Genomic DNA, 18,694 nt, shown 5'->3' with positions numbered 1-18,694 from the left:
GATATTCTGATGCCTGCGCGACCTGCTGATTGATGTCTGGCTATGATGGAGTAAGGTCTCCCAGTGACAGCCCTGGCCTTTTATTGTTTCGTTTTATTGTTATCCTTGAAGCCATGGTCGCACCCATGTTGTTCCCGGTAATAGGAGCTGATTCTTCACCTTTTGCGGTTTTGTCCATTCTTTGCCACTAAAGAGTGGTGTGAATGAACTTTGGAGAAATGGCTCGCAAGGCCGTTCCGAGGGATCCCTGCTCCCCTTGCCTTGATTGTAAATGTTTCATTATTTTCAATGGTTGCTGCATTCCCATGTGGTTCTGTCATGAGTGGAATCGCTAGGTCCTGGTTGATAAGATTCATAATCTTCTGTGCATCCTTACCCCAATCTCTGTGGTTCTCAACAAATTCGGTGCCTGCATCGCTTCTTTCTGTTGGAATGTGACGCAAAGTGCTCGAGCCAAATGCGTAGCTTTCCATGGATTTCATTGGTTCCAACATCCTCATCGTGTACCTTCACCCTGTTCTCACATGTCAGGTCTTGTATGGATGTTAATCCCGATGGTAAATCTGGCAAGGTTTTACGATAGAAGAATTTTCCGATCTTGAAAGGCTCATCCAAACTCATGTTCCTAGTTCCTGCAAACGTCTGGATGGCAGTTTCCTCATTATGCCTGTAAACTCCTGGTCTTTTGGGAAACAACCTTTGTGAATCAGTTTTAGTTGTCCCTATCACTTCAGGCATTGCCAGTATATGTTGTTGCATTTGCGGGCCAGCCAACGTACATGTGTCAATTTCAGAGTCTAAAAGTTCAATCCTCTGTAATTCGCCAATATATGAGGCTGTAGATGTGATGATTTCTATGGAAACGTGGGAGGAGGGGCATCCAAGAAAACGTTCATAGGATTCCCTTGTTCATCATTAACCTCTAATGGGGCATTCACTGCAACCCCTTCCCTTCGTGTGAGCAGCAGCAGCCAGATGTTGATTATATCCCGACTCACCCGCGTTCGCTTGTACCACTGGTCTCTATTCCACGCTCAGTGTCTCCATGCGAGCGTCTTTTAACAGGCAGTCAGCCAAGTTGCCAAGGTCTGCCAAGACTGCAGAGACTGTCTACCTCTTCTCAGATCTTCGAACGCTGCGCGTTGCGGTCGGGTGTTTTCAAGCAGAGCGCCACCTCCAATCCTCAATGCAATGGTGGATAGACTGGCAGCAAGGTACCACACATCAGACTGCAGAGACTGTCTCACATAGTCTCAGCTCTATACATCACTAAGCAGGAGACCTTTCTTTCTGGAACCGTTGGTATACCATTTATTTGACATCCTTACCATATTATCATGCTTTCAATGACTACATGTTCCAAGATCCTTTATTTTACAGCCTTTCTGAAACTATTTACATGCTGATGTCTTAAGTTTTCTTTTGCTTAATTTAGCCCTTTAATTTTAATCCATTGTCAGCAGTGCTGTGTTCCCTTTGTCTTGTGACATTACCAACAAGCAAACTAACTTCAAATGAAAGCTCAAATCCACAACTTCTTATGCGTGTTTTACTGATGGAATTGACCATTACATCCTTTATCTCCATAACCAAACTCTCCCAGAAGCCTTATCCCATCTAGTTCCATCCAATACCCTGCCTGACAACAATTGCCCCAGGTGCCTTTGCCCATTTTGACCCATTCTAGCCACTCTCTAACACCAACCATACCACGTGCTCTTTCCCAACAGGTCCTATCCCACCAACTCCCTAACCCCAACTGTCTTAAGTGCCCATTTCAGTCTTGTGCCCTGTTAGCCCCTAGCTAGCACTTACTACCTCAGATCCTCCTGCATAGCTGGACCCGGCTTACCCGACCCTAATTCAAACGGGTCCAGGTTTCCTTGTTCAGCTTGTCCTATCCAATGCATCTTTAACTCAAAGTAACACACAATCAAACTCTGAATCTGCAAAGACAACATTTGCAAGTGAGGCCAGAGCTACCATGTCTTCTAGAATGTGACTCCACGGCTGGGTGGCCAGTGCACGAAATACCCTGCCACACACATAGGAGAATGGGGGGCGAGGGGCATCTAAAGGATCTGACAGGCACGATCATTCAAGCTTGATGGGCAAAATCAGTGGTGATGTGAGCCACAATGCCTGCCAAGAGAAAATGTCTGTAGTGGAGGGTAAACCTGGGTTTCAGCACAGTACACGTGTGGTACGTCTTTTCGCAGGTGCTTATTGTGTGCATTGATCAAACACTGTCTGCAAGGTGAGGCTCTGTTGCATTCAGGAAAAGCATGTGGGGTATATTCCACTTTCCAGCCAGCAGTTTGGTTTTGGCACTTGCACACATTCAGCCTCTTACCCATGGAGCTGCATCGTTGTATGGCACAACTGATGGCTTCTGTGGCCTCTGGGAATTGTGGCCATGTCGCCATGTATTGCACCACGATACAGCTCTGCCAAAGCCGGAGCTGCCAAAATAAGAGGACAGGAATGACAGAGAGGGGCCTGGGGCTCAGCAGTGACACCGCGATTTCTCTGTATTGTTTGGCGTCCTCATTTGTATCTGCTGTTGTGTATGGATGTGCTTTAGATTCTCTAGCAGTTCCAAATCCGCGTTCTGCTTTCTAGTCCATTTTGGATTGTGTTGTGGCTACAGACATAACTGCGGTGGGCCGAATTGTGTTCTCCCTTTCTTAACTGTTCTGGCCTACAGGCATCCCGGACCATGCAAAACTTCTCATGGTTTGTTTGTAAGGTGTTAAGAGAAACTATCTCCGCACCACTTTGCTCTTGCATCCTCATTTCCTGCTCTGAGGTGCACTTCCTTTGAATGATCTACTGATACTTTTCTTCTTTCCACTTAGTTTGTGCCCTTGTGAATCCTGGAACACCCCTAAGGTTGTTGTTTCACTGTTTCCGTTTGTGTTCCACCCAGGGTGTGGTTTCAGGTCTTTTGATTTTCCTCTGGGCATTCTTCAGTTCTCCCCTATTTCCACTGTGACCCCTAGGAACAGGTAACCAGGGTCTTCCTTGAGGCAGGCAGGGCTTCCTGCAGAACCTCTACAAAAGAGCGGTGGAGCCTGCTCTAGCTTCCCTGCTTAGCCTGCTGGTCATATCAGTCCCCACCTCGACACAAATGAGTGGTGGTGGCAAGGTAGTATGATCTGTAGAATTCAACTACAGACACGCGACGCCCAATCTCCTCCTCACGCCGCAGAGGGCACCTCCTAATTCGTACATCCGGTCGTTGTGTCCCTGCACAGTTATGTTATGCTATGTTACTTGGCATTTATACAGCACCTTATGTATCATTGGTATGATCTCAAAGCGCTGGTAGGTTGAACGCCCTCGGGAAGTGTAGTCCAAGTCATTAGAGAGAGAAAGAGTCATAAGGTGCGTGTGTGCAGTGGTAAAGAAGTACCTCAAATATGTGGCATGCAGAGCAGAAGAAATCTTCCTGAGTTATGTGTGTTGCTTCTGTAATTGACAGTGTCTTTGAGCTCTTCATACTTGCTCCTGATGCTGGCACATCTATGGGCTCAGAGGGTTGTTTGTGGTTGTCCGGCAAATTCTGGTTCTGCAAGAAAACCACAGGATATGGGTCATTGCATGTGGCATGTGCTGCTCACAGTACTAATGGTGTCATCATGACCACCCACGCATGTTTTCTATGTTCATGGTATATGGTGTATGGTAACAATGTTTTTTTTTTTGGGTGATGGAACTTCAAAGGATGTTGAGCCTGATACCATACGTCATGTAACATCATGCGGTGCATTGCATCTATGCTTGTTTTCGGATATCACTCAGTCAGTGATTGACTCCTGTAGTGCGACTATGTCATTTCATTCTCACACCTGGCATTTCCCATTGAGAGGCTTGTTACTAGGTTCTGCTAAAATGTGGACACTTCCACATGGACAATCTTACATGCCATACTATCTTATTGTGTAGGTGACATTATGAGACACTTGACTGATGTCGTCGGACCGCACGTTGTTCAAGATCAATCCGGACCGGTGTCGAGAGAGCCTGTGCTCCAAGGTATAGCACCCTGCAGTCCATCGTAAATGTTAGTGGAGTTTTGAACTTCACAGAAGGAGAAGAGATGCACACAGAAGGCAAGGAGAGTGTATAGAGGCTCTGGAGATTGCCTCCATCCCCTGCCCTCTTCAACGCTGACCTATTGTTGGGTAACGATGAAGCACCACAGATAGATCTTCGGATTTATCCACAAGAAATGTCAGTCCATAGGCTTGAGGACGTCCCTTGTGACGAAGAGGAGGGAAGAGAAAATGATATGTTCCTCTAATGGTGTGCAGGTATATATATATGAAAAATAGGATTGTGTAGCAGAAATGAGGGCTATATTGGTCCAGAGAGTTGATGTTTTGTATACAGGAATGTTTCTGTTTTGTAAACCCAGAAACCTTGTAGAAAGATGTTGTTCCTTCAGAGGGATGCCGCTCTCGCAGTGGATCCAGATATTTCCCTGAACCACAATGCACACCATGTGAATAGTTCATCATGATGAAGAGGTCTTTGATACAGAGGACTGACTGTGCAAATATTTTGCATATGTTTTGACAGAAGAAATAGCCTGCCCATGCTTGCCTTGTCTCCATCTGAGGCAAGCATAGTCCATGTTGCCATGGGATCATGATCATGTGAGTAATAAGTGGCTATAAGAGCATTGAAAAGTTGTTTCACCCCCGGCCAAGACAAACTTACTGCATCGAAACAGTCCCGCGATGCAATGCATGTTCACCATGCTAGGTTATTGTGGCTAGCAGGGACAGGTGTCTAATGGTAAGTCAGAGAGTAGTTGTTGAAATTATTCAGCCATTTGCGATATTGCATTTTTATTAATCTAATATAATTGGCAACCTCACTAGAAGAAAAAAGCTAAACTGCTGAAAGACAAGATCACTAATCGCTTTCCTTAACTCGCACTTTGCATTTGCTATCTGAGGGTCATGCACAATTCGTATGCTCTGTTTCATATCACTTCTTTCAGCCATACTTTTGTATTTCTGCGTCTCTACTGAGACTTCTTTAATCGTGCTATCAGCCTTACAAAGGCGAGAATGATATCCTCCCTATGAGCTGCAAAATCAAGATCTTCATAATTTCTGTTGAATGAAGTAAGCAGTTTGTGCGACAAGGTTGATGCTTTTTCAATCTTTTGGTTGTTCCACCCTATCCTATTACATTGGCCTCATTACGACTGTGGCGGCCACGGTATGAACGGTGCCGGTAAGGGACCGGCACCGTTCATACCGCGCTGCCACATTATGAGTTCTGCAGCGTGTCCCGCTCTGTAAGCCTGGACAGACCAGACGTGCAGAGCGGCACCCGCTAGCAGAACTGGATGCTAACAACGGACCCGTCATTAACAGGTCCATTGTTAGCTTCCTCCTCATTCCCATTGAGCCCTATGGGGGTTAAACTGCATGGCCACCTCCAAACTCGTAATGAGGCCCAATTGTGTGTTAATGGCGATTTTCCCATTTGTAGCTATTAAAGGTTCCTGATCATGTTTTACTAGAGATGTAAGTAGTAGACACAATGGAAGGTGATCACTTTCATACCGATGTATGATGGCTGTATCTTTAATAAACTGCAACCCAATTTCATTCACAAATATATAATCAAGAGTTGCAGATGAATTAAGTTCACATTCTTTTAACCCCTCTAGCTGAATAAGTGCATTCAAATCACTGATACTTCTTCAGAGTGGTTGCCACTGTTGCCACATTATCCGATGTTGCACTATTATTCGGGTGATCCTATACATTAATTAGTATCAATCGAGTTGGTTGTAGAGATAGATATTAGAACATCCCATTATTGCCTACAATGATCATGTATACTTTGTTAATACATTTTTGGATATGTGTGAAAATTGGAATAAAATCATTAGTTAGACAACAGTAGGCAGGCTGTGTGTTCCTTTCTGCAAACAAGCTGTCAGTATCAAATTGGCGTATTGTGGGGGATATCCTCAGCTTTGTAAGTTAAGGGACCTCCTTTAATTCTTTGATTGTATGTTTAATAAAACAAAATGTGCAGAGTAAAGCAGGCTGTTTCTTGTACCAGAGTCTCTTGTGGGATTGTTGATGTGGTGGTCTTTTATCGGGTATAGGAGTCTCTAATGGATCAATCAATAGAGAAGTACATATATTCCATAGATGTTATTAAACCACAGAGTTGGGGCAAGAGGAAGGCGACCACCTGGAACGAATGCTAAATTGAGACTGCCACTACAAATATTGTGGACAAAATTTCAAATGTATAGACACGTATACATTGCACAAGATTAAGCAACTATTCACTTGGCACATTAATGGGCCTCATTATGAGTTTGGTAGTATCTGGCCTGTAAATTTGATGAGATATCACCAAACCGAATAACTGTTACCACCATTTGGTCCGGCGGAAATACCGCCGGATTACAATTGGTGGTGTAAATCCCCATTGTTTTCAAGTCCATAGGACTCAATGGGGCTTTTTGGGTGGAATTAGCAGGCGGAATAACTGGTGCAGTCATTTTGTGGATTCTGCCGATTTTTTTCAGTGGTGAGTTCGATGATTTGCATCCAAGATTTTCCTGGAGGCAAATCCTCCACCCCAGAACCAAACTCGTAATTTGAAGTAGTTACCTCCAAACTCATAATGAGGCACTTTAACTCATGTTTCATGAAAAAAAATCTATTTTTTTTCAAACTGTTAAAGAGGGAAGTGTATGCTTCAAACAGTCAAGACCAGGTGCATACGTGGGGGAAGATGGAGAGTCACTTTGCCAGATGTCCACTCTACCAAGACAATTTGAACTGTTAATGCACCTGCTATATAGGTGTATGTGTAACTTGCAGCCTACGTCACAAGCGTGAAATTGAATATATTGGTAAAGCCGCTTCATCTGAATAATTACCCAAGTTAAGGAAAATGGGTATTATTCGCTAGGCATACCTCCCATCTGGACTGCGCTAGGCAACCCATGTGGGTCATTGGTAATAAGTCCCGATGCAATCGTCATGGACAGACCAAAGGACCAGAAACAATCAGCAGAAGTAACCGATGTCGCCCTTACTTTAACACCAAGAGCAGTTAAGTAAATAAGCCAGTGCTGAAAGCCGCACTGGTCCAACAGTTTTGTAAAACAGACTTTCATTGGAGGGACGTCATTTAGAGGTCGCCAGAGGTCGCAACTGCGACCTCTGAGGTCTACCTTGCTACCCCTAAAAAGAAATGTAAAAAAAAAAGTGTTTTTTTTTTTCTTTTTTTTTGTAATGCAAGCTCCTGGGCTGTGGCCAGCACCATGTGGCTCTTTACTTCCTGAGTGGCTGACTTTCTTGTTTAGGCCTCTTAAAAAAAGAAACGAAAAAAAAGAACTGGGCGCAACAAGTCTAACACTTTCAGCACTGACCCTAAATAAGAAAGAATAGGAATATTAAATAATGTGTCTTTTTGGAATTCTATACAATAATTGCTAGACTCAAAGGTTTATTTCAGGCACACTTCAAGGGGTGAGTCACTGATTTAGTCTGTTCTTAAACACTTCAACTCAGCCTTTCATCCTTCTGGGGTCGATAAATGAGTACCAATACAGGTTGGGTGATATTGGGGGTATATTTTTTTCTATATAAAGCGCTTAAGCGTAAGTGCTGTATAATAACACATCATTATCATTTGGCATTGGACGTCTGCTTGCATTCACAGTAATTTAGTAATATGGGTCTATACAGACTGATCCTAACGATATATATACTGATCCATTCTTGTATGAAATGTACATAACATTATAGTGATATCGTAACCATATTTTCTGTTCTGTAGTTAAGAACAATGCTATATGATGCCACTTCCTGTTTTGTCAAGGGGTGAAAGGTTGTGTTCCATTGCTTCCCGTGATATCACTTTGGGGTGGGGTCAAATGACATCATGTCGTGTGATGTCAACAGGGGTCAAGAGTCGTGTGATGTCACTTCCGCTACCCCTGGAATTTTGGTGAAATGACGTCCCTATTTAATTGTCTTGTAATGTAAAATATCAGAGCAAGCCGGGCACGCTTATTTGCAAAGTAATTTTTTGGCTATATCTGCACACAAACACAGCAGAAATTAGATTTTTACTTAAAAAAATTAAACATTCAGGGCAGTTAAAAGTTAGTAGCTCAAGCAGCAAAGGCTCTGGCGAATTTAGCTAGCTGAGCGACCACTCTGTAGGAATGTGCACATGTATGTATGTTGCCCAGTTTAACTTGCACTTTCACTGTGCAACTCTATAGGCTCCTAGAGGGCTGACGTCCTTTACTGGCTCTAGGCAATTGCTGAGGACAGTGGACTGGGCTCAAACACAGCCTGTGGGTGACGCATAAAATCTCGGGTGGGCAGGGAATGCCGTCTCTGCCACTCGCACCACACTATTCAGCGATTTACCAGTAGTGGCAGTACAGTGCAAGTGGAGTGAGTTGCAGTGCCAAGAGAGTGAGACACAAAGACAGATTTGCAGTAGAGTTGAAAAAGTGAACTCAGTGCCAATAGAGGGAGCTGTAAGAGTATTTAGCATTATTTTTATGCAGCACCACTGCAAGGGTTTGGTGCATTGCTATAATGCGGTACAGCAAGGCATGTGTTGCCAGTGTGACATGGACATGTAAACGAAGAACAGGCTATTCAGTCAAAAACGATTTCTACATTTAAAATGCAAATAATTTTTTTCACAGTTAAAAGCATATTTCTTTTTCTCCACCTGAAATTCCTCTGTTGCAGGAGACACATTGAAGGATTAATGAACTAACCTTATTAACAATACTAATGATTCTAACTCATTAATAATATAATGTGTTCTCCAGTGCAAAATGAAATGGAAAATGACAGGCTCTGAAAGCCATTTTAAACGTGCATCCAAATTTCTTTTTTCTTTGCTTCTATCTGCGCTCTGTCCACAGTATTTGCAGGAAGCAAAGACTCAAATAAGCAGGAAATCAGTTTGGTTACAGTTGCAACTGTATAAGCCAAGCCATTGTTAATGAGAAGGAGGGTAGGACATGATAGAATTTCATTGGTTGAACTTGTTTGGCAGGCTGTAACAGAGCTTTGCTAATGAATCTCGGGAAAAAGCAGAAGAGAAGACTTTTTACACAGCTGGGAGAAAGACCTGGCTGGTGGCTGGGTATTTTCCTGATTGAAAAAGCAGATCCCAGTGCACTGCTCCAGAGACTGGGAATTCCAGTCAATAAGCCCCGGTTTGAGTGACGGCAGATGCTCGTCCTTGCTGGGGTGATTTAAGAAGAATTCATTGAACCACTTCCAGAAGGCGACCAGCCGACGAACTTCACATGCTGGACAGGCCTGGTAATTATATTACAGAGTGTGGGGGCAGTGTGTATGTGTGCGAAACTATTCAGTCAGCGTGGAAGAGGGAACTCCAGAGTTTTATCAACAGGTTTAATGTTGCGAATTGAAAATGTTCTTGCCGCTCTCTTTCATTTTGTTACAGATAAGGTTGTTACTGTGCAATTTCCATTTATTTCTGTTAAAAGAGTAAGATCGTGTTGAAATGCAATTTTTTATAATACACAAAAAATATCTGAAAGCAGACGGATAGTGTGTTTTATTTTTCTCTTTTATTTGTGCATCTACCATTACAGTACTGATAATATGGGGAGAGGTTTAGACAGTGCAATTGTCATTTTTAAGCTAGCTAAAAATAAGACTTAGCGGTAGCTGTGCGCATGATTCCATTCAGTATATAAGTGTATGTTTTCTGAACGGCACATAATAATAATATAATGAAATAGACTACTTCTGGAGGTACATGAGTCAGCAGAAAGAGAGGCCCTGGACATAGTTCACCGATGTAGATAAGTTGGTGATAAATACCGCATGTTAGCTTGCTGCCGTAGATAAGACAGCGAGGACAGCCCATGGTGGCGCTTCAATTGAAAATGTGGTGTTCCTGAAATGTAAGCCTGAGGCCTCTCTAGTGATCACACGAACAAACTAAGCAAAAATAAGGGGTTCTGGATATTGGGGCCACATATAAAACAAAGGAATTATGCTCACCAGAAATACCACCAATAACGCATACCAACATAATGTATACCACTAAATGTATCAGTGTGCTGAAATAATGTATGTATACTGTAGTACTATATACCAAATCTAATCTGAATGCAAAGAGTGATTATTACTGAATTATTTTCATTTTGGCGGTAAGAAAATACTGCTAGGCCCCAAATCTATACAAAATACCCTACATATTTATGGTGCGTTGCAGGCCGGGAAAGTGATCATAGAGCACCTACTGGGCGTGGCAAGTGTGTCTCACACTGCCATCTGTACATTAAAGGGAACCCATTTCATAATAACAGTGTGTCAACAAAAACGAATTTCAGAATGTCACAAAGAGAAACCGCATTCTCAGACTTAGTGCAATATTTAGAGGCAAAGTTGTTTGCACATGGGACGTGGTCATCAAACAGTACCTCAGAATGGCATGACCGCATTCAGGGTGAGGTGCAGAAAAAAAAAATAGACAATATTTTTGCAGAAGGCAGCATAATTCATGTCTGCCTTACAAGGTTATGGAATGCAGCTGATAAAAGTGCAGAGAAAGACTGTTTAATACGGCTATGCGCCAAAATATGGTTTATTTTGAATATGTCCCTGCGAATGCAAGAAAATGATACCCAGCTAATTAACAGGCTAAAGACTGACTTAGATGGGGCAAGTAAAAAAGAGGAGATGTTAAGAACAGAATTAGAAGGATGTCAGAAAGATATGCAATTAAAATGCAGATATTTTGATATTCAGTTGTCCAAAAGCAAGAAACAGTTTGAAGACAGTGAGCAAGAAATGGTACACTTAAAAGCCTTAGTGGATCACATTAGACAGGATAAAGATGAGATTGTTTCAGAAATGCAGATTTTACAAAAAGAACATTTTGAAAAAGAAAGTGATCTCCAAGGTGCAGAGCAAGAAATGGTTAAAATGATTCAAGAAAGAGACAAGAGAAACAAAGAATTCAATGAATGCCAAATGCAAATGTGCGACATGCAGAAGGTAATAAATAAAATGAGTGATGAAAATAACTATCTGCAAAATGAAGCACGCAGGCTCCTTAAAAAGTGCAAAGACTTAGAACAACAAATGTGCATTCCAAGGTCCCAGGAGAGGCGGCAGGGTACTACATTCAATGGAGTGGAGGTGAATTCTAGTTCTGCCCAAAGAGCTAGTGCTCCAGTGACTGGGCCGGTGACTGAACTTGGTTGCAGCGCCCTTGGGGGATTTGATACTCCCATTGGGGGCAGCCACCAATCCCATACACCTGGAACCAGGATTGAGTCACCAAGTAGTGCAATTCCATGCATTGCAACAAGTAGCCCCATAGAAATAATGAAATCTATTAAAGCTCTGATCAAACCATTTAAAAAGGAGGGGAATGCTGCATTGAGGATCACTTAGAAGCGGTTCATGACATTTTTAAAGCACTCAAGATACCTAAGGAACAGTACAGACAATATTTTCATTTAACTTTAGATGCTCCGACGGCCAGCATCATAAGGGTATTAAATGAACAGCAGAATATGACATGGGTGGAGTTTGAAAAAGAAATTAGGCGTCATTTTTCTCCTTTCCAGTCATTACAGGAGGCAAAGAAAGTTTCTTACACACTTACTGCTGGGCCTAATACATCCCCTCGCCAGTTTTTACAAGACTTAAAAAGAGCATTTTCTCGCTTTTGACCCCAATTCTGATGAATTTAAAACCGTCTACTTCTATGGGCTACAGAAAGACATCATATCCCAATTGGTTTGTGAATTTGATTGTGGCAAGTCCCTTGAGTGGATTGTGCATCAAAGCGCAAAACTATAGGAGGTACTCTATTGTCAGGGTAGAGAAAGTGATAAAATGAAAGATACTAGACCTAAATCTAAAGAACCCTCAGCAACAGTGATGGAAATCAGGTCAGCCAAAATGTCCCTTGAGTCTGCTCAAAGTCCAGGTAAAAATAATTCAGCACCTGAACAAAAGGTTAATCAACAAAGGTCATCACACTCTGCACCAATGTTTCAATCACATGATCCTAGTAATAGGGAGAGCTACATCAGTCCTAGGTATTTAGGAGATAGGCCCCGGGCAGGCTATCGGCCTGATATGTCAGGTATGAACTATAATCAGAGACAAAATCAAGATCAAAGAAATGATGGTCCCTACCAGACATTGGGGACACAGAGCAAATTTGATCCCAACACCATGATATATGGTAATCAGGATAGACTTGCTGATAATGGGAATCAACATAGGGGTCAGTAGCCATAACATGAGAGACAGGACATGAGACAGAACGTGAATTATACTTCACGTCAGTACAATGATCCCCCACCAGGGGACTACAACCAAAGAATGGGTGCACCCCACCCCCCTCCACAAATGAATCAAGAGTTCAGAAACTATCCCAATAGAAATCACTCACCTGAGAGGTATCAGAATAGATCCAATCAGGGAGAAAGCAAACAATATTGATCTAGGCCAAAGAGGGAGGATTCTAGAGAGATGGAAAGGTTCCAGTGCCTTGAGGCCCAAGTGAAAATGTTAGCTGAACAAATAGGGAAGCTTTGTACAGCACAAAAACAGTCATCAAAGGAGTGGGCTGATGGCCATAGCAATGACCGGGGGGCTTCTTCTGAAAAGTGACTAAGTACTCATGATACCTACAGCGCCGAAAAGACAGATTGCTCTGATGTAATTTTGCATAATGACTCTGAGATGTCTAATGATTTAAAAGTGAAAATGCCAGTAAATTAACATGTAAAAGAAAGTGCAAATACTTCTAAAAGAGAGGTACGGTTTAACCTAGAGCTAAATCAAACATTGAAGATTTGTACAAATGAAAAAGAAACACCTGAAATTCCAAAAGAACAAAGGGACAGATTTAAGAAAAATGACTCATGCATGGGGAATACCAGTAAACAGGGAGTAAGTGAGGATGCTATGATTTCTTCCCTGGGCAGTCAAAACAATGACCAAACACAGGCAGAAAAAGGAAATACTCCAAAGGAGGGTACATGCCAATCACCTGAAGAATTCTTTAAGCCACATATTTTTGAAGAGGCTGTAAGGGCTGGTACCATACTAAATGAAAATGCACAGAATTAAACAATGACAGATTGCAGAATGATGTTGTTACACATGTTCAGTTGGAGGGTTGTAATGTGGCCTCTGATGATACCTGGATGGATAGGCGAACGGTGGCCACACTCCAAAAAACCTCTGAACATGGAGAAATGAATAAAGTCTCTCGCGCAGAAATGGGTAAAAAGGAGGGAAAAATGTCTTTCCATTTACCAATGTGCTTAGCCAAAAGTGAAAAAGGCCTGAGAAAGGTGAGTCCTGAAATCAGTAAGAATTCACACTTCTTATGTGTATTACAGGAAGTTGAGGACAGGTATTATGCTCCCATCACTGTAGAAGAAAAATGCCAAACATTTGCAATGATTGACACTGGCGCACAGGCCACAATTATGTCCAAGGAGCTGGTAAAGAGTATCAATGAAGGGAGAACCCCACAGAATCAAATCACAGTGAAGGACAATCAAGGTCCAGTGCATAACTTTAATGGGGAGGAGGTGCCCATCATAGGTGTAACTGAGGTTGACATAAAAATAGGAAAGCACAGAATGAAACAAGAGGTATTGATCACATCTATTTGTGAAATTCCATTTCTGATGGGGATAGATTGCCTGAAAAGATTGTCTCCTCTCATAGATGGGGTGAATGGAGTGCTGTGGTCCTTAACCAAAAAACCATTGAGACCTAAGAAACTAAAATCACAAAACAGCAACATAAATGAATGTCACACTGTTGCCAAAACAAATGATGCTGTGGAGGTATATCTCCAGAATAGTTGCATACCTAATGTCACTGTTATATTAATGTGTCAAGACAAAATGCAGAGCGACAATGAAAAACTACCTGTACAAATATACTTGGACCCAAGGAAAAATTGGCAGACCGCCATAGATGAGCACGCATAAAGTTTTTATTTAAAAGAAAAGATATGCAAACAAAATATTACTCCTAAAGCAGATTCAGAAAAACACATTACCACTCTTGCTGAAATACTCATGGAAGATGAGCAACCATGTTTTCATGTTGGTATAAATGACTGTTTTAAAACAATAAAAGCCACTTTAGCGCTTGAACAGGAGAGGAGCTTCATTAATGAGAAATTGTTTCAAAAAATAATGGAGAGGGAGGAAATCCCAAAATTTAGGATTAAAAACCAATATGTTTCTGGGTTGGACAGTCCAGACTTTGAAAACCGAATTGCAGGCAGATGCATGCTTAAAATTAGCATCGGGCAGAAAACAATTTACCAATTGAAAATGTGGTGTTCCTGAAATGTAAGCCTGAGGCCTCTCTAGTGATCACACGAACAAACGAAGCAAAAATAAGGGGTTCTGGATATTGGGGCCACATATAAAACAAAGGAATTATGCTCACCAGAAATACCACCAATAACGCATACCAACATAATGTATACCACTAAATGTATCAGTGTGCTGAAATAATGTATGTATACTGTAGTACTATATACCAAATCTAATCTGAATGCAAAGAGTGATTATTACTGAATTATTTTCATTTTGTCGGTAAGAAAATACCGCTGGGCCCCAAATCTATACAAAATACCCTACAGAGCATGTGAGTTCAGTGACAGGAGAGAGCAGGCAGGGATGGATTTGAAATAGTCAGTAACGTTGGAATGGGGTGGAAACAGTGCCATAGCAAGTGGCTGCAGTGTAATAGGGAAAGACCGCTGCTATGTGAGTACCTATAATTGCAATGTTATGGTACCGTGTGTGGGGGGATGTGTGTGCAGAAATGCAGTGCAACATGATTTAGCAGTTGCAGTGCAGTGGATTCTGTCGCGGTACATGGGGGCAATTGCAGTGGCGGAGCTGGGCGGTCAGGGCGTTGGCCCCCCTGGTATTCCCTCAGCGTCCAGTAAGCCTCCCAGCCCGGCGGCTCATGCCATATTATTTAATTGTATAATAGTTATTTTATAACGCGCTGAATACCAACGAGTGGTTTCTGAGCACAGGATTGGGATTTGAACCTGTGTTGCTTCCAAGGCAAACGCGTTGCCCATGAGCTATCCTTCCACACCCCCCCAATGCCCCACAATGGTCAAAGTAGGCGGGAGGGGTTGTGAGCGGTGCTTCTCTACTTTTTCTAATCAAGTTTTACGGTTCCTATACTTTTATTTTAAAAAGAAACCATTCCTGTAGGAAAGTGTAGGAAGCAGTTGAAACTTGCACTGTCAGTGCACTGCACTGAACCTTTCCTTAAACAGCAGGTGTGTTTGTTTGGGGGTTTGGCTTGCACGTGGGAGGGGTGTGGTGATGGGTTTTGGGGGGAGCGGTGGCAGGCCAGCAGGTAATATAGTTCCACTACTTCTTTTCGTACACTTCGACCACTGCGCCCCCAGCACCAAAATCTGCCTCCGGCGCTAGGCAATTCTCTCTTCTGTTCATACAGGCCGTGCAAGTGCTGGTACAGGTGGACGCTAGCCGTGGACGGTGCTTGCCGTGGACTTCACATAGTGTGAGATCAGACTACTTAGGGCCAATAAAGAAAATACGGCATAATTTGCTGTTGTGGAAAAAGTAAGGCTCTGGAGTGATGAGACATTACTTCATTCCCCTTAAGAACATGCAAAACCATTGCATTTCAAAACGGCAAAGTAAAATGCGTTTCTTACTTAAACACATTTTCGTCAAAACATGTTTGGGTAGAGATCTCCTCCAATTGCCCCTGCCCACTCGATGGCGATACTATGACTGGCACCCACTTACTCGGCCCAAGCCACCTGGAAATGTGATCAGCGCCCTCTGACAAGGAACTTCAGCTTACAGTGGAAGTCAGTTTCCCAGTTCCTGGATTTTATTTAGAAGAAAAAAAAAATCCGATCTTCTGGGAGTAGTAGTAGCGAGGACTCACATGCATAACTCAGCGGATGAAATATCAGAAAGCTATAGTGGTGACCCTTCATTGGGCAACTGTGTGCCAGCTGGCGTGGGGCATCTTCTTGCCCTATTGCTTAAGCCGGTAAAATAGCTGAGCGGGTTAAGTGCTCACTGCAGCAATCGGAGCATGATCTGCAGGTCGCAGGATCGAATCCCAGCAAGGCCAACTCGGCCTTTCATCCTTCCGAGATCGATAAATGAGTACCAATTTTGGTTAGGTGATAACTGTATGTTAACATGTGCTCTGTAAAGCGCTATATAAATAACACATCATTGTGAGGGACTCGGAGCTCTCAAGTCTCCCAGTCCAATGTGTGAGAAAGCTATCCGTTCTGGGACGTATAGGCATGTCCTTTAAATGTAGATCCCAGATTGTAAGGGAACAGGGTGACTTGCTCACGCATGAAACTTCAGCGCTCTGGGACGTCAAAGAACATATGGTGCGTTGATTGGGGGGGGGGCGCAGAGATAGAGAGTGAAAGAATGAATCCCTGGGTTACAAAGTGTGAAAATCGGGAGGTTAGGTGCAGACCGAAGTATGGACACATTTACAATGTGTGTGCGTGCAGGTAGCTGCCCAGAAGGAGTAATTGTTCTACAGGAGTGCCAGCTCGGAACCCTCCATCACCACACCCTGGCTCTCCCGAGGTGACAACAACCAGTTCCCCGTGCAACCGTCACACACCGACTCAGCCCTCTGAAGCAGGGTGCGCTGCAAAGCTGCGGAGGCAAAGTCCTCTGCTCCACTATATGGGTTGGGGGGGAGGAGTCACTGCTTGAGGGGGTTTCCCTACTCCCTCCGCCTCCCCTCCGCATTCTCCTCGCCATGGACCGGGAGGACACACGCCGGGTGTCCGAAGGCAATCAATTAATGGGGACGCTGAGAAGGAGGGGAGGAGGACTGGGCTTATTTGCTCCCATCTTCAACATCTCCAAACCCCACCAGAAGTCGATGGCCTCCCTTCCCAGGAGAGCGCACACATGAACGGGCGGCGCTCGCCTGCAGGACCCGGCAGAGTCGGGGAGGTTAAAGTTTGAGGTCGGCGAGGAGAGCGCTCCTCGCTGCTGCGCGGGAACCGGCGTGACAGCTTCCCACCTGGATGTCATTTCGGGTAGAATTGGAAAGGACGCCAAGTTAATTACATCTATTTCAAGACCGATGGATTCACGTTGGATAGCCTGTGTGTGGGGGATGGTGCTGGCAATGGCGGAGCGTGCCCTGGTCACAGCTCAGGTACAGTGGCGGCAGTTATCACGTATTTCTTCATGTTAGGAGGACTTCAAACTTCTTTGCGCAACCAACACGCTGTCACGTGGCTTCTGGGTTTGGGCTTGCATTATCATCCTTTTATTTTAGTGTACTCGAGCAATGCATGCACTCGTCTACTTTAAGCATATCCTGTTACAGTGCAGGATAGCTGTGCGTGCGCTATACAATCCATCTCATTCACAGACTCTCTCTCTCTATTCTCTCTTGGCTGTTTCTTGGTTTTTCCTCTTATTCTGTCGCTTGTTCTCAATCCGCATACCTGTGTTGTCTCTCTTTCTTCGTTCTCACTTTCTTTTCTGTCATCTTTTTTCTCGTTCTTCTGTTTTCTCTTCTTTCCCTTTCTGTCTTTTCTCTCATAACGTGCTTTCTTCCCTGCGCTCCCTTTCTTTATCCATGTCTTCTCTCTCGCCCCCTTTATGCAACGATAACTAACTGGAAGTTGCATAATATTACAAGTACCCTGGTGCGGCAAACTCCCCCTTCCCGTATCCACGCCGTTCTGGTAACTTTTAAATGCACTCATCTTAGACATGTCCGCTTGCATTTTTTTTATTAGCTGTCACACACGTTCAGAAGTTTGAGTAGTGAGGTGTCCATAGAAGTCATGGGTCCAGGAAACATTGTTATCACATCATCATTAGCGACGCAGAGAGGGCTCTACTGCGAACTCTCACCTAACGCCAAGATATGTTTATGAAAGCAATTATAGAACATCCCGAGGCAAAGCCCACAGTTCGGCCTAAGCACAGGACACATCAATAATGCAGTGAAAGGCAATGTTAATAATATGTAATGTTACAGCATCCTAAATCGTGTTCAAGTATATAGTAGTACTACTGCATAACCAACAGAGGGCAGCAAAGGACCTTTTCATTACAAAACCTAATTCTATTTTGAGCATCGTTTGCAGAACGAGTGTTTTGGCGAGATGATGGATGCTCCGACAGGTTCATATTGTTGGACGTATATAATAGATGTGTTAGACATTTCAAATTATACGTGTAGATATCTTATATCCTGAAATTCATAATGGAATTAAAGGGATATACCAGTACACATTGTTATGTGTTCTAAATGGAATCGTTTCCATTTCTGCCAAAGCTCGAATGCGGGGCAATAGTAAATTGGTAGTTCAAATGAATGCATGGGAGACGCGTGCTCCACTTTCCACTTATATAGTTCGCTGCCTGTTTAAAGTGCTAAAAACGTATAACATACCCAACCCGTCTTTTAAATGTCTGGCGCACATCGCCTTTAAACAAAAAAAACAAAAAAAAAAAAAGAAATGTTTCATTGTTTGCCATGGAGTTTGCATTTGATAACACAACGACATGTGTAAATTACATAATATAGTATTATCTAGTTATATATAGTGCTTCATGCCCAATTGC

The 18,694-nt window shown here is 43.1% G+C and overlaps 1 protein-coding gene across 2 annotated transcripts in view; it reads left to right on the top strand.

The window, feature by feature from the left end:
• The window catches only part of PTH2R (parathyroid hormone 2 receptor), a 1,139,291-nt gene that overhangs the window by 91,341 nt on the left and 1,029,256 nt on the right, over nt 1-18,694 (top strand). The window contains exon 1 of one of the 2 annotated variants that reach the window (XM_069615615.1): nt 16,708-17,267. The exons of the other annotated variant lie outside the window; for it this stretch is intronic. Within the exon in view, the coding sequence (XP_069471716.1) occupies nt 17,193-17,267 (75 nt within the window). The 5' untranslated portion in view covers nt 16,708-17,192. Of the gene's footprint in view, nt 1-16,707; nt 17,268-18,694 lie in introns of those variants that run through there. 2 annotated transcript variants of the gene reach the window in all.

Source organism: Ambystoma mexicanum, chromosome 9, assembly GCF_040938575.1.
Source record: "Ambystoma mexicanum isolate Mex_15411 chromosome 9, UKY_AmexF1_1, whole genome shotgun sequence".
NCBI lineage: Eukaryota > Metazoa > Chordata > Amphibia > Caudata > Ambystomatidae > Ambystoma > Ambystoma mexicanum.
Note: the sequence above shows the minus strand (reverse complement) of the source record. Positions and strands in the feature narration are given on the sequence as shown.